The 16,691-nt window shown below is 48.7% G+C and overlaps 1 protein-coding gene across 3 annotated transcripts; it reads right to left on the bottom strand.

Annotated features, from left to right (window-relative positions):
* Positions 1 to 8,122: 8,122 nt before the first annotated feature.
* PDCL (phosducin like) lies at positions 8,123 to 16,474 on the bottom strand. 3 transcript variants are annotated; one of them, XM_077283470.1, is made up of 4 exons: positions 16,343 to 16,474; positions 14,180 to 14,367; positions 11,308 to 11,489; positions 8,123 to 8,780 (listed from the first exon to the last, which is right to left on the bottom strand). In XM_077283470.1, exons 2-4 carry the CDS (start codon positions 14,331 to 14,333, stop codon positions 8,232 to 8,234), a joined length of 885 nt encoding a protein of 294 aa, XP_077139585.1. In that variant the 5' UTR covers positions 14,334 to 14,367; positions 16,343 to 16,474; the 3' UTR covers positions 8,123 to 8,231. The 3 variants fall into 3 exon arrangements, with proteins under 3 accessions (XP_077139585.1, XP_077139586.1, XP_077139587.1); XM_077283471.1 differs by having other exon boundaries at positions 16,282 to 16,351; XM_077283472.1 differs by having other exon boundaries at positions 15,962 to 16,347.
* Between the last annotated feature and the right edge of the window lie 217 nt (positions 16,475 to 16,691).

Raw genomic sequence — 16,691 nt, 5'->3', positions numbered from 1 at the left:
CAGTTACAGTTCTCCATAGAACTTCATGAGCACCAAGTGTCATCTCCTATCTCAGTAATGGGAAAGTCTGTATTCACTGAAGACGAATATTACCTGTGAATTGAGAATGAATGATCCGTCCAGGAAGAGAAAAAAAGCGAAGTTCTCTGATAAAGATATATTACAAAGTTTATTATTTTAATTTGTACCATTGATTTATGAAAACAAAATTAAAATGATTGTTACTCTTTAACCCCTTCATGATCTTGCGATTTTCCATTTTTGTCATTTTCTTTTCCATCCTCTGCTTCCAAGAGTCATAACTTTTTTTTACATTTTCCATCCCCATAGGGCTTGTTTTAAGCGCAGCCGTCTACCAGGAAATTTTAGAGCACTTCATGCTTCCTTCTGCCGACAAGCTTTTTAGAGATGAATATGTCATTCTCCAGCAGGACTGGCCCCTGTCCACACTGCCAAAAGTACCACTACCTGGTTTACAAACAACAGTATCACTGGGCTTGATTGGCAGCAAACTCGCCTGACCTTAACCCCATAGAGAATCTATGGAGTATTGTCAAGAGGAAGATGAGAGACACCAGACCCAACAATGCAGATGAGCTGAAGGCTGCTATCAAAGCAACCTGGGCTTCCATAACCCCTCAGCAGCGTCACAGGCTGATCGCCTCCATGCCACACTGCATTGATGCAGTAATTGATGCAAAAGGAGCCGCGACCAAGTACTGACTGCATTTACTGAACATACATTTCAGTAGGACAACATTTCTGATTTTATAATCATTTTTCAAGCTGGTGTTATAAAGTATTCTAATTTACTGAGATAATGATTTTGGGCTTTCATTGGCTGTAAGCCATAATCATCAACATTAACAGGAAAAAAAACTGAATTATATCACTGTTTGCAATGAACTGAAAAATTTACTTTTTGATATTCCAATTTTGTGAGATGCACCTGTATCTTTATTCTTCAAAGTGAAGAAATATGGAGCCAATATACAGTTCAGCAGAACTTAGTGTGTAGCACAGGGATAGCTGACGCTGCCATGTTCAGCCTGTCTCAGAGTCTATAACTCAGATCCGTCGTATTCACGCATGGGTCTACGTGCTGCCCGATAAAAAAAAAAAAAAAAATCAATCATGCAACACCGAGCATTACATTTGGAAGAGCTGACATGGATAAACCTTTCACAAGCAGGAGACAGGATAAAGTGGCATCACAGATAATACACTGATGTGTGAAGCTAAGCTCCCACCATAATTATTTAATGCTGCAGATGTTCTGCACAATTAGCTAAATTAGGTTCAGGGAGCTTTTCATTATGTTTTTGAGTGAGTTATTGTAATTTTTCTTCTTCCAGCTGCAGGTTGTCTCATTTTGCATGTCAAGTTTTTTTGCACCTGGGGGGAAAATATTATTTTGGCGCCCCCTCCTATACACAGTCACCAAACCATGCTGTTGGACTTTTTGCAGTCAATGGAGCATTTTTCTCCACCTGCCTCCTCAGGAATCTGTTGGCGGCTAGTGATCAATTCCTTTTACTGCCACATCCAAGTCCTGTAGATTTTGCAGTGAATGTCATAGTAGCCGACTTGAACCCTAGGGAAAATCTTTGGTGGGGTGCAGCACACCAATCCAAGAATATTAATGAACTAGAGGCCCAAGTCCATGGCCATGAGGACTGGGCTAAAATTCCTCAAGAACGCTGGCACAAGCTGCTGTCTGGCTATGCATTGGCTGCGGCAGGTCATAACAGCCGGAGGTGCTCTAATAAGTACTAAAGCCGCTTGTCATGAAGGGTGTGAGTATTTCTGAGACTGGATTAGTCAGTAAAAGTGGCATCTATCAGTATATACATTCTGTAAGGCTGCAGAAATCAAACTATAGTCTGTCCTGGGGAAGTGATCTGTAACGCTCGCTCAAAACCCCATCTATAAGGCAAAGTGGAAACTCACGGTAAAGACCGGACCCTTCCTGAACCATATTGATAGTCACTTATTTAAATAGCGCCATGAAAATCAGTGCGAGTTTCTGAACCGATCAAATTATCTGGTCTGAAAAAACTAAGAGGCTTTAATATAGTAAAGTAACAAGACCATAACTCCTCAGCCTTAGGACTCTTAGGAAACGAGTCTCAAGTGATTCATTACCTTACTAAGGCCATGGAGACTTACTATGTGCCAACAATGCATCTTCCTCAGTCATAATGATCAGTGCAGGTGGCATAATGTTCCATGGTCAGAAAATAGTTTGCATCCAGTAATGGAAAATTATATTCCCGAAAGGTCAAAATGATTGCTGGAACAGTCGGCGCAATGATCACGCAGCTCCTCTTCACCTTGTCTGTGTTCCGAAAAGCTTAAAGTGTGTCTTTTAGGCTTCCTAGAATTCTTGCTTGTAAAAAAAACAACAAAAAAACAACATGTCGGATTTTCATGTATTTTTCCAACTTTTTTTTCCCTTAAAATACACATTTTTACAAGCTTTAAAAAAAAAAACAAAAAACACACCAGCCCCCTCTCGACAAGCAGGCAGCCAAGTGTCAACATGAAGGCTCCAAGCCTTAAAAGCTGTCATACAAGTCTTTTTAGCCCAGAATCGGGTAAAAAAAATAGAATTATTCTTACCGTTAATTCGGTTTCTAAGAACCTTCCACGACGGCATATGGAGGTTGTCTCTTTGCCCTAATGGGGAACAGGAAACACAGAGAGGTTAAAAGGACCTCCCACCTCCCACTTGCCAGTGACTTACAACTGAGACCATAGCACCGGTTTACCTTCTGAGTCCCAGAATTAATCCAGGAATATGTATCGGGAGGGAATTAGCGCCGTCGTGGAAGGTTCCTAGAAACCGAATTAACGGTAAGAATAATTCTATTTTCTCTAGTCACCTTCCACGACGGCATATGGAGGAATACCAACTAATTTGGCACTAGGGAGGGACAACGGCCTGAAGAACCTTGCGGCCGAAGACCAAATCCTTATTGGATAACACATCCAATCTATAATGTTTAGAGAAGGTATGGAGTGAGGACCACGTAGCTGCCCTGCAGATCTGCTCCGGAGATGCGCCTGCTCTTTCTGCCCAGGAAACTGACGTAGATCTAGTTGAGTGGGCCTTGATCCCTACCGGAGGTATTTTATTTTGAGCAAGGTAGGATTCTGTTATGGCTTTTTTAATCCATGTAGCAATGGTATTTTTGGCTACCTTCTTCCCTTTATTTTGCCCCGAAGTATGAACAAAAAGGTTATGATCAATTCTAAGATCTCGAGTTTGATCCAGGTAATGAAGCAGGATACGACGAACGTCCAGAGTGTTAAATCTCCTTTCCTCTGAGTTTGCAGGTTTGTTGCAAAAGGTAGGTAGAACGATCTCTTGGGAACGATGAAATTCAGAGACCACTTTTGGAAGGAAAGAAGGATCCAGACGGAGTACTATTGAGTCATCTCTAACCAGTAAATAAGGTTCTCTTATCGATAAGGCCTGTAATTCACCCACTCTTCTGGCTGAAGTTATAGCTACCAAAAAAACGGTTTTGTAAGCAAGATTTTGTGGGGAACAGGAAGACAGAGGTTCAAAGGGTGGACCCGTAAGACCTTGAAGTACGATGTTAAGATCCCATGGAGGAACTATGATTTGTTGCCTAGGGTTTATTCTGATTGCTGAGGTCATGAACCTTTTGATCCAGCGATGGCCTGCTAGATCTTGATCGAACATAGAACTGAGCGCAGAAATTTGGACCTTCAGAGTACTAGGTTTCAGGCCCATTTCCAAGCCTTTCTGTAGGAAATCTAATATCCTAGGCATATCTGGCCTGAGAGGGTCTGGAAGGATAGGTAGGCAAAAAGATGAAAACTTTTTCCAGATTTTATTGTAAATGGCGTTTGTTACTGGCTTCCTGGATTTTTGTAAGGTGGCTATGACAGGAATTGATAACCCTTTTGCTTTCAATACCTGGGCTTCAGAAACCACGCCGCTAAATTCCATTTCTGAGGGTCCGAGAGAAAAACTGGCCCCTGAGAGAGGAGATTGTCTTTTATGGGTAACATAACTGGCCCGTCCACTTGTAGTTGGATGATCAAGTTGAACCAACTTCTTTTGGGCCAAAATGGAGCAATCAGGATAGTTGGAGTCCCTTCCATCCGAATTTTCCGCAGCACTTTTGCAAGGATTGGGATTGGTGGGAATGCGTAGGCTAGATGAAAATGCCAATCTTGAACTAGAGCATCCACTGCTCTGGGATTGCCTGTTGGATTCAGGGAAAAAAATGTTTCGACTTTTGCATTTTGATGGGAGGCAAAGAGGTCGACATCCGGGAGACCCCACCTGCTTACTAAAAGATTGAACGTTTGAGGATCCAGACTCCATTCGCCCGGGTGGATATCTCGCCGGCTCAGATAATCTGCCTGAATATTGGCAGTACCTTGCAGGTGAGTTGCCGTCAGGGAAAGCAAGTGATTTTCGGCCCAGGCAAAGATTCGAGCAGAGACCCTCTTTAAGCTGGCGAATTTTGTACTGCCCTGGTGTTTGATGTGAGCCACCGTGGTCATGTTGTCTGAGTGTATCAGAACATGTTGGCCAGAAATCTGACGATCTGCTGCCAAGAGAGCTTCTTCCACCGCTTTGAGTTCCCGGAAATTCGAAGATCTCCCTCTGATTGTCTGGTCCCAAAGACCCTGATAAGGAACCTGATTTATCACGGCTCCCCAGCCCCTCTTGCTGGCATCTGTCTTGATTGTAGTTATTGGGGACTGAACCCAACTCACACCACTGAGAAGATTTCTCGATCTCATCCACCATGTTAAGGATGCTTTCACCCAACCTGGTGTGCGAATCCTTTTGGTCAGTGAGCTGGGACGACCATCCCAATTGTCTAAGACATGGGTTTGGAGAATTCTTGAGTGGGCTTGAGCCCAAGCCACCGACTGAATGCATGCTGTCATGGAGCCTAACAGCGACATTCCCTCTCGGAGTGTAGGAGATCTCATCTCCTTGTATTTCCTGATCTTTACTACTAATGGTAGTCTGTGATTGTCTGGAAGAAAGGACATTTGTTTTATCGAGTCCAGAACTACTCCTAAAAACTTCCTGGTTTTTGAGGGTTGAAGCTGAGATTTCTTCATGTTCGGAATCCAACCCAGAGACTTCAATATCTCTAATGTAGCTGACACATGGGATATCAGGGTTGCCTCGGTGGGAGCTACTATCAGCAGATCGTCCAGATAGGGCACCACAGAAACCCCTTGTCTCCGGATAAAGGACACTGCCTCTGCCATTATTTTGGAGAACACCCTCGGGGCTGATGAAATGCCGAATGGGAGGACTCCGAACTGATAGTGCTCCACCTGGTGATTTCCCTGTATCGCAAACCTGAGATATTTTCTGTGTCTCGGGTGGATAGGAATGTGGAAATATGCATCCTTTAGATCTATAGTCGCCATAAAGGAGTGTTGATTTATTAAAGGGATGGCTGATTTTACAGACTCCATCTTGAATCTTCGATATTTCACGTATTGATTCAGACCCTTTAAATTTATAATAATCCGAACTTCCCCTGATGGTTTGGGTACCAGAAATAAACGGGAATAATGTCCTAGACCCTGTTCTGACTGAGGAACCGGGAAGATCACGTTTGATCTCAGAAGATTTCTGAGACCCAATGTTAACAAATTGTGATGTCTTGCCGGAAGGGAAGTAATTTTTAGACCCTGAGGGGGGGGGAGAAATTAACTCGATCAAAAGGCCCTGTTTGATAACATTGAGGACCCAGTGGGATTTGGTGATGTTTTCCCACTGATTCACATATTTTGAGAGTCTTCCCCCCACCGGGTCGGAGTCATTGTTTATCCTGTTGGGATGACTGCTGCTGCTGTTGTTGAGGGACGAAAATATTTTCCCTCTTCCTTTTGCATAGCTCCACCTGCCGGTTTTGCCTTTACCCCTCGGTTGGGAGGGCTGCGACATTGGGGCACGAAAAAAAGTTTTTTCGGTTGTTTTTGCTCCGGGAGCGCTTTTTTCTTGTCAGTTGCTTTGTCAAGAATGTCGTCTAATGCTGGGCCAAACACATAGTCTCCTTTAAATGGAATGGCGCACAATTTAGCTTTAGAGGTGATATCGCCACTCCATAGCTTGAGCCAGAGAGCCCGTCTGGCAGAGTTGGAGAGTACTAGAGACCTGGCAGCGACTCTAACGGATTCCAGAGAAGCGTCCGCCAGGAACCCAGTAGCTCTAAGCAGTATAGGAAGTGAATCCAACATTTCACCTCTAGGGGTACCCTGCGATATGTGAGACTCTAGTTTTTCTAGCCAGCAGGAGAGGGCCCTGGCTACGCAGGTAGAGGCGATATTAGCCTTCAGGACAGATGTAGAGGATTCCCAAGACTTTTTCAGGAGACTCTCAATCTTCCTGTCCATAGGATCTCTCAATTGCGAAGAGTCCTCAAAGGGGAGTGCCGTTTTTTTTGGCGACTCTGGCTACCTGCACGTCAACTTTGGGAATGTCGAGTTTGACAAAATCACCCTCTAGAGGAAATCTATGTTTCATCTCTGAAGACATGCTAAGGCGCTTTTCAGGGAGTTCCCATTCCTGCTCAATCATGTTAACCACATTAGCGTGAACGGGGAACCCTGTCTTTTTCTCCGATCTGAGCCCACCAAACATATGGTCCTGTATGGACTGTGGTACAGGTTCCTCTTCAAGTCCCATCGTGTTACGTACAGCAGAGACTAGGTCCTCGATATATTCTGAGGAAAAGAGGTATTTCCTGACCTCAGCCTTAGGGGATGCAGGATCTTCCCAGCCAACAGATGAAGTTTGAGAGTGGTCTGAATCAGAGTCCGATTCAATGACCTGTATCTTTCTCTTCTTAGATGGGGAGTGTGGTGGCGGAGGTGGAGGTGTGAAAGCTGCCAAGGAAGATTGTACCTCCTGTTTAACAAGAGAGCGAATCTCATCTAGTAGTGATGGTTGCTCCGCTTTAATTATCTTGTCAGTGCATGGCTGACAGAGCTTTTTATCCCAGTTAGGAGGGAATTTAGCAGCACAGACCGGGCACTTCTTCCTATAGTTAGCTTTGGGGGTAGACCTTTCTCCCTGAAATAAAGAGGGAGAGAGGAGTGAGGAGCTAAACCCCCTAAGGGAACTACCTCCCGGATCCCGTCCCTGCATACTCACAGTAGCAGGGGCAGCGCTGGGCTCTGCAGATGCAGGGCATAAAGTACCGTCCACACTGAAGGATTTTTGGTCTTACCTCAGTGGTGGTTCAGCAGGTTTTTATGGAGAGCGCTCCCAGCACCTGCCTCCAGCGGCCGAATCTCCCCCTCCCCCTCCGGTATCCATGTGTGGGACGCCATTGCTCCGAACACGCCGGCCGGCGAAACCCGGAAGTACCGGCTTCAGGGAACATACAAAAAAAAACGGAAGTGACGCGCGCGACCGCTGACGTCACTTCCGGAACGCCGAGCCGAGCCGCATGGAGGGGAAGAAGCCGGGAAGCTCAAGGAGGATCCCGGCTGGGGATCCAGGCCTGCTTTACCCTCGCGGGGGCGCAGGAAGGCCTGGAAGGGGTCCCGAGGAACCTGGCATCAGGACGACGGGAGCAGCATAAGGGGGAGGCACAGAGCGACGCCAGCTACCCGGCTAAGCAGGTAAAACCCGCATAAGAAAAAACACACTGTAGCCGCCGGCCACTACAGCATACGGAGAAAAACCTCTCCCTGTCCCAAAGGGGAACAGGAAAGACACTGGCAAGTGGGAGGTGGGAGGTCCTTTTAACCTCTCTGTGTTTCCTGTTTCCCATTAGGGCAAAGAGACAACCTCCATATGCCGTCGTGGAAGGTGACTAGAGAAAATAAAGCTAAAGCAGCAATCCTCACCTCGCTGAGGCCCTGTCCTATAGTTACCCGTTTGCTGCAGCAATGATGTGACCACTACAGCCAATCGCTGGCTATATTGAGCCATCATGGCTCCTGCAGGAAGTACCGAGTGGGAAAGCAGCAGTTAGGTCTGGAAGTTCTGCGGCAGACATCCTAAATCTGGAGTACGTCTTCCACTACTCTTGACTTTTTTTTTATTCGACAATCCTGAGAATGTAATGATGTATTTGAACAAGAAATACAATTAAGACTATTTTGCTAAAACAGGAAATGCTTTTTTTTGCCCATTATCGTATAAACTAATATAAATTAACATATAAAGGTTGCCGTTTCTATATACAGGGGATGGCGGGATTCGTGGCTCAGTCTATGTCCAGGTCGCTGTCGTCACTATAGCACTGGACGGACGGATTACAGATCGCCGTGCGCAGCAGATCCTTCTCTGGTAACAAGCTGCACTCGTGCAAAAACGCTTCCAGGTCGACGGCAAAGAAATCTTCCCCGAGCTGATCAGTTATCCGGACAAAATTCCCCACCAGCTCCCCGCCCTTGTAGACCAGCAGCGCGGGCAGAGCGTTCTCGCTGAATTTACTGCTGGTGCCTAGAAGGGAACTTTTCACTTTGCAGAACTTCACCCCTGGGTACTCCGCGGCCAGGCAGATGATGCTACCACTGGCAGCTTCCCCGCCCGCCACCTCGTCTTCATAGATGAGTATGATCACCACGGTGTTCTTGTGCTCTTTATCTACAGTGTCCAGGAACTCCTCTCCGCTGCGGATGTCAAACACCTTCTTGTAGACCTGCGAGTGGCAGAGCTGCTGCTTCATCTCCTCGATTCTCTGCTTTCTATATTGCTCCAAGAAGTCTTCATCATCCTCCTTGTTCAGCTGGTTGTACTCCTGCATCGTCATCTGCAAAAGAAGGAACAGCCATCAGACCAAGAGTAGAGCGGACCACCGTCTAATGGGTATGGGGTCCTCACGACACCCCCCAACTGATGGAACGAGGAAGGAGGAGGATAGAAGAAAAGGAGGGGGATAGAAGGCAGAAAGGGGGATAGAAGGCGGAAAGGAGGATTGAAGGCGGAGGAAAGAAGGGGGAAAGGAGGAAAGCAGAAGGCGGATCCATCAGACTTTGAGTAGATCGGCCCACCGTCTAATGTGTATGAGGGCCTCCCGACACTTCCAAACAGATGGAAAGATAGAGGGAGGAGAGAAGGAGGAGAGAAGGAGGTTAGATGGAGGAGGAAAGAAGGATAGATGGAGGAGGAAAGGAGAATAGATGGAGGAATAGATGGAGGCGGAAAGAAGGAGGATAGATAGATAAGAGGATAGACGGAAGGAGGATAGACGGAAGGAGGATAGACGGAAGGAGGATAGACGGAAGGAGGATAGACGGAAGGAGGATAGACGGAAGGAGGATAGACGGAAGGAGGATAGACGGAAGGAGGATAGACGGAAGGAGGATAGACGGAAGGAGGATAGACGGAAGGAGGATAGACGGAAGGAGGAGGAAAGGAGAAACCGGAGGAAAGCAAGAGGAAAGAAGGAGGATCCATCAGACTGAGTAGATCGGCCAACCGTCTGATGTGTATGGAGGCCACCTGACACTTCAACAGATGGCAGGGGGTGGAAAGATCGGGCATGGAAGAAGAGGGAGGAGAAAAAGGAGATAAAGAAGATATAAGGGGGGAAGAAAAAGGGGAGTGAAGAAAAAAAAATGAGGAGAGAGACCCTTTGTTGCAGATTCCTGCTCCATTTACTTGATGAGAGTCCTGGCAGTGGTTAGGATCAGACTGTCGTACTTCACAGACTGACCGCTGGTCTCCCGACGTAGTTGGAATCAGAAGCCTTACGGTCAGTCTGCGCCCTGCAGTCGGGGTCTCATGACATGCAGCCGTCTGATCCCGGCCTCAATGTGCATAGTCCGATAATTCCTAAGAATGATCATTCCCAGCCCGTGTAGACAGCGGTCACCTGGGCAACATCTGCATTTGTCAGGAAATTGGATGGTTTATGCCGACATAAGGATCGTGGTCACCAGCAGCACATCATCGTGCCGACTACATGGCGCTGTATGGGAACATCGCATTACCCATCATTCTTAGTCTGTAAATTATTACCGGGCTGAATCTGGCCGGAATAAAGGAAGCCTCTGCGACCACTGCATTACCTCTCTGCATCACACACCTGGACAGAGGACGTGGTGCCATCCTTTATACATGGAGGAAGAAGAGTAAATCATTGCTGCAAGACCTCATTCACACGACCATATTATCAAAAGGGCTGAACAGCAGTGATCGGAGCTCAGCTCCAGCGAAATGTCGGCTGTGTAAGGCTGGTTTCACACTTGCGTTTTTGTCTGCAGCGTTTTTTGCACAAAAAACGCATGCGTTTTTTCCCCCTATATTTAACATTGAAAACGCATGCGTTTTTTTGTACGCGTTTGGTCGCGTTTTCAAACGCATGCGTTTTTTTCCTGCATGCGTTCATTTTCAAAAATGCAACCTGTAGTATTTTTTTGCGCTTTTTTTTGCCGCAAAAAAACGCATGCGTTTTTTCGCGGCAAAAAAATGCATTGCTGTCTATGTAAACGCATGCGTTTTTAAGCACATGCATTTGTTTGCGTTAAAAACGCATGCGTTTTTATAGAAAAAAAACAGAAAACACACTGAAAAGTCACCCACCACCATCAAGGTGATAAAGGGATGCAAACCCTAACCCTACCCCTAACCTCACCCCTAACCGTTTAATGAACATTTTCTGACAGTCATAGTGCCACGTCTTTCAGTGCCACGTCTTTCAGTGCCACGTCTTTCAGTGCCACGTCTTTCAGTGCCACGTCTTTCAGTGCCACGTACTATAAATACTATAACTACGTGGTTATACGTGGCACTGAAATATCGTGGCACTGAAATGCGTGGCACTTATATACGTGGCACTTACATACGTGGCACTTACATACGTGGCCACTGATTAGGGTTAGGGTAGGGTTAGGGGTAGGGTTAGGGTTTTTTGTTTTTTTCTTGTGTTTTTCTATAAAAACGCATGCGTCTAAAAAATGCATGCGTTTTACCGCGTTTACATGCGTTTTTTCACACATGCGTTTTTTAAAAAAACGCATGCAGATAAAAACGCAAGTGTGAAACCAGCCTAACACAGCCAGCATCGCCTGCAGAGTCTGCTCCATGCACCCACATGTGATCTTTGACAACAAGGTACGGCCCAGGTTGTTTAGGGGTTAAAAGCTTTGGGTGCAGGTCCCCGGAGACAGATTTACCAACAACAACCTACAAAGTTATTTCATGACTTATGCTAACATAATTTGCCATTGGATCAGTCTATTCATAAGGCAGGGGGTATGGGTTTGGGGTATGGAGGAAATATCTGGAGTCTTTCCTCCATTCTATGTAAAGAAAAATCCATACAGCGGTTTTACCTTCCCGTGTAACTTTTCGTCAAGTTCTTTTTGCTTTTGTTTCTCCTTCTCCTCGTCCAGGTGAGATTTGCAGGTCATGGACAACCTCTTGACCAGCTGCTCCAGCTCTCTCTTCTGCTCCTCGCTTTGCTCCGTCTCCAGCTGCTTGTAGCGCCTCCAGTCGTTGATGACGCCTTTTGGACCTGAGCAAAATCAGTTTCGTGAGGAGGGAACACAAAATTCTGGGTGATAATCGATAGAACAGCGACATTCTAGAATTGTCCATAACGCAGCCGCAATCTGCAGTGAGCAACGGACTCAGCACCTGAGCCTGCAACAACTTCATCACAGCTATTTGTACAGCACAGAGCATGAAGGGTTAAGTAGAGATCTCAGGTTGAATATTTTCTCCATAGAGACGGTGGCTCGGGTATATGTTATTAAAGGAGTTGGCTAGTAATAAACTTGCTGATCGGTGGTGGTCCGACTGCCGGGAGCTGCACCGACAGGCAGAATGGAGCACTTTTATTCCAGTTTCAATATAAAGAATCAAGTTGGATGGCCGATTGCTGCTCCAATCATTCTACAGAGGGAATGAATGAAGCGGAGGTCGAGCACGTGCAGTGCTGCTCCAATCATTCTCCCGAGAGCAGAGCTCGGCAGCTTCATAGGGAATGAATGAAGCGGTGGTTGAGCATGTGCAGTGCTGCTCCAATCATTCTCCAGAGTGCAGCGCTCGGCAGCTCCATAGGGAATGAATGAAGTGGTGGTCGAGCATGTGCAGTGCTGCTCCAATCATTCTCCAGAGTGCAGCGCTCGGCAGCTCCATAGGGAATGAATGAAGAAGTGGTCGAGCATGTGCAGTGCTGCTCCAATCATTTTCCCGAGTGCAGCACTCGGCAGCTCCATAGGGAATGAATGAAGCGGTGGTCGAGCATGTGCAGTACTGCTCCATTCATTCTCCCGAGTGCAGCGCTCGGCAGCTCCATAGGCAATGAATGAAGCGGTGGTCGAGCATGTGCAGTGCTGCTTCATTCATTCTCCCGAGTGCAGCGCTCGGCAACTCCATAGGGAATGAATGAAGCGGTGGTTGAGCATGTGCAGTGCTGCTCCATTCATTCTCCCGAGTGCAGCGCTCGGCTGCTCCATAGGGAATGAATGAAGCGGTGGTCGAGCATGTGCAGTGCTGCTCCATTCATTCTCCTGAGTGCAGCGCTCGGCAGCTCCATAGGCAATGAATGAAGCGGTGGTCGAGCATGTGCAGTGCTGCTCCATTCATTCTCCAGAGTGCAGCGCTCGGCAGCTCCATAGGCAATAAATGAAGCGGTGGTCGAGCATGTGCAGTGCTGCTTCATTTATTCTCCAGAGTGCAGCACTCGGCAGCTCCATATGGAATGAATGAAGCGGTGGTCGAGCATGTGCAGTGCTGCTTCATTCATTCTCCAGAGTGCAGCACTCAGCAGCTCCATAGGGAATGAATGAAGAAGTGGTCGAGCATGTGCAGTGCTGCTTCATTCATTCTCCAGAGTGCAGCACTCAGCAGCTCCATAGGGAATGAATGAAGCGGTGGTCGAGCATGTGCAGTGCTGCTTCATTCATTCTCCAGAGTGCAGCACTCAGCAGCTCCATAGGGAATGAATGAAGCGGTGGTCGAGCATGTGCAGTGCTGCTTCATTCATTCTCCAGAGTGCAGCACTCAGCAGCTCCATAGGGAATGAATGAAGCGGTGGTCGAGCATGTGCAGTGCTGCTTCATTCATTCTCCAGAGTGCAGCACTCAGCAGCTCCATAGGGAATGAATGAAGCGGTGGTCGAGCATGTGCAGTGCTGCTCCAATCATTCTCCCAAGTTCAGCACTCGGCAGATACATAGGGAATGAATGAAGCGGTGGTCGAGCATGTGCAGTGCTGCTTCATTCATTCTCAGGAGTGCAGCGCTCGGCAGCTCCATAGGGAATGAATGAAGCGGTGGTCGAGCATGTGCAGTGCAGCTCCAATCATTCTCAGGAGTGCAGCGCTCGGCAGATACATAGGGAATGAATGAAGCGGTGGTCGAGCATGTGCAGTGCTGCTCCATTCTAACGAGGGTAAAAGTTCCCTGTTCTGCCAATCAATGCGGGTCCTATCATTGGGCGATTAGACTCATTACCCTAATCTGTCTCTGTGAAAATTGGGGTTCACAATCAAAACTAAAGATTCACCTACTTTTTCAGGTGGATGGATATTAGTAGAGCGATGAGGCCGGACACCAAGTTTACTCTGCTGTGCCAGGATACTAGTGCACAGTGTGACGGAGATCTTTACCAGCTCATCAGCAGTGTAGGTTTTATTTCTTGGCGCATCAACAGCCAGAAACACCCTGACTCCCCCCAAGTCATTCATTAATGCTCCTTACTCCCGTGTACAAACGCCGTCTTAATAAATGTCCCCCATGGATTACACTCACATCCATAGTGCAGCGCAGGGACTGTGCACCATGATCTAAGGACCACGATCACGAGAGCTGAGCGAGGCCGGAACATGGCTGGAAGTACGCAACTGCCATGACCGCCCGGTCTCGCCACCATTACTGGAGAATCCCGACAGCGTGCGGTGCACATGTGTACAGGGGCCGCCCTGACGGCAGATACTGAGGACGAGCGGGATGAGGTAGTTTCACCAGACTATCCTCTTTCACCATACAGAGCACATGCACGGTCGGCCGAGAAGAGGGTGCATATACATCACTGTCGTCTGCACACGCCGCGCTCAGCGGTCCGCTACCTATCATGTACGGGGGGCTTCAGCTGCTAGAGATTTCTTTGAAATCATCTATGAAGAATTGTACACGGAGACCGCACTGGTGATTCCTTGTAGTCCCCCGGTCCCTCGGCTGCAGGAATCCCTCCGTGTTACCTGTGTTGATGGCGCTGCCTTCCTTCCCTCCATCACACTCCCCGCCGGCGCTCTGCCGTATCTTCCGCTCCTGCTCGCTGTCCTCCTCGTCCTCGCTGCTGCTGTAGTAGTACTGACACTTCTCCCCCAACAGCTTGTCGTCCAGGGTGGTCATTGTGCCGCTATCATATGTGACAGGGACGAGGGATCTGCAGGACGGAGGAGTAAAGCGTCAGGCGTCCTTATCTCCACAGACGGAGCGCAGCAGCACAGGAGGCGGCAGACAAGGTGACGGTGCACAAATACTGGATAAATGACCATGGAGACTGCGCCACCGCGGCCCAGATACTCAGAGTCATGGCTGCACCCATGATTGCTGGCAGCTGCCCTACAGAGGGCACCGGAGCCTCGAACACCACAGGCAACGGGGGGGGGGGGGAAGAAAGCCCTGCATGCCGCCGGAATGGGGGGGGGGGGGGGGAAGACGGCCCTGCATACTGCTGGTGGGGGGGAGAGCCCTGCATGCCGCTTGTGTGTGTGTGTGTGTGTGTGTGTGTGTGTGTGTGTGTGTGTGTGTGTGTGGGGGGGGGGGGGGGGTTTGAAGGGAGCCCTGCATGCTGGTGGTATGGGGGGGGGGGGGGGCCTGCATACTGCTGGCATGGGGGGGGGGGGGGGAGAGAGCCCTGTATACTGCTGGTATGGGGGGGGAGAGAGCCCTGAATACTGCTGGTAAGGGGGGGGAGGGGAGCCCTGCATACTGCTGGCATGGGGGGAGAGAGCCCTGTAAGCTGCTGGTAGGGAGGGGGAGAGCCCTATAAGCCGCTGGAGGGGGAGGGGGGGAGAGAGCCCTGTAAGCCGCTGGAGGGGGGGGGGAGCCCTGTAAGCCGCCGGTAGGGAGGGGGGGAGAGCCCTGTAAGCCGCTGGTGGTGATGGTGGGGGAGAGCCCAGTAAGCCACTGGTATGGAGGGGGGGAGAGAGCCCTGTAAGCCGCCGGTATGAGGGAGAGAGCCCTCTAAGCTGCTGGAGGGGGCAGAGAGAGCTCTGTATGCCGCTGGTAGGGGGGGGGGGGGGAGAGAGCCCTGTAAGCCGCTAGTAGGGGAGGGAAGAGAGCCCCATACGCTGCTGCTAAAGAGGGGGGACAGAGAGCCTCGCATGCTGCCGCCCTTTTATTTAAAGTGCCTGTGTCAGCAGGATTGTGCTTAGTAACCTACACAGTGTCAGGTCGGCGCCGTTATACTGCCCCCTGGTTTACACACCGAGTATTATATATATATTGAGGGAAAGCTCCCCTTCTGCAGGCCGGTCTGCTGGCGTCCTAATGATAACTGTGCCTGATGTTATTGAGCAAGTACAAAACAAATGTGAAAATGGCGCCTGCGCATTAGCAGCTATGTGTATATATATATATATATGTGATCTGATAGCTGCTAATGCGCAGGCGCCATTTTCACATTTGTTTTGTACTTGCTCAATAACATCAGGCGCAGTTATCATTAGGACACCAAGCATGCGATCATGATGCAGCACAGGGGCCGACACTGGAGAAGGGGAGGGTTTTTTTTAAGATAGCTATATACACACACACACACACACACACACACGAAGACCCGCCCCGGAGCACGGGAATATCATTAACTCAAAACTGAAGATAAAGATTAAACAACAACCACAAGACGGATGTCACCACCAGGTCTCATTGTAATCAGTATAACGGCGCGGGCCTGACAGTGTGTGTAGGTCACTGAGCACAATCCTGCTGACGCGGGCACTTCACGCCTCTGTCACTCCGGCTCTATTCCCCACCTGCACTGACAGCTCCGGGCCTTGCGCAGTGTGACCAGCTATCAGACAGACGGGTGATGGGTTTTCACTGGACCATCCCTTTAAGATAATGAGGAAGAAGTCATCATGGCGTACATCCCCTGTGCAGAGCCATGTGTCTCCATGGTTACAGAAGTCACATGCTCCCTCCCGTCATCTAACGTCAGTGAGAACTCGGGGCGGTAACGGGACTGCGGGGACCAGCTGCACTGTGAGGGGCTCAGCTGCCGGAGAACCGACGGGTAATGTGGCCACACGGGGTATGTGCCGGCAATAGTGTGTACCGGCCAATAAAGGGTTACCGTGTCCCCAGCACCGCCCGCCAGCCCGGAGCTGCTCGGCCCCGCAGCACACGATACGTACATTGTTACGATCCTCGACAAAAAGAAGCAGATGAGCACTGCAGAAAGCGTCAGGGCGGGGCTACGCTAGGTCATGTGACCGGAAGAGGAGGTGCTTAGTTGCCAGAAGCGCTATGGACTGAGCGGAAGTCAGTACGTTCTGCAAATGACGTAGGCGTCACGTGCCGGTGACCTCACCAATCACATGACTATTCCGTGTAGTTCAGCGCAGAGACGTGCGGTTGTGTACTCTGTGCTCTGCGGGGTGGGAGAGCGTTATAGCAGGGGGGAAGGTTTTCTGTTTTCTGCAATTTTTAATGTATTTTTTAGCGTAAATTAATATTTCCTCCTGTCCAGTCACTAAAAAAGTG

This window comes from Ranitomeya variabilis, chromosome 2, assembly GCF_051348905.1.
Source record: "Ranitomeya variabilis isolate aRanVar5 chromosome 2, aRanVar5.hap1, whole genome shotgun sequence".
Taxonomy (NCBI): Eukaryota; Metazoa; Chordata; class Amphibia; order Anura; family Dendrobatidae; genus Ranitomeya; species Ranitomeya variabilis.
This window is presented reverse-complemented; position numbering and strand designations above follow the sequence as displayed.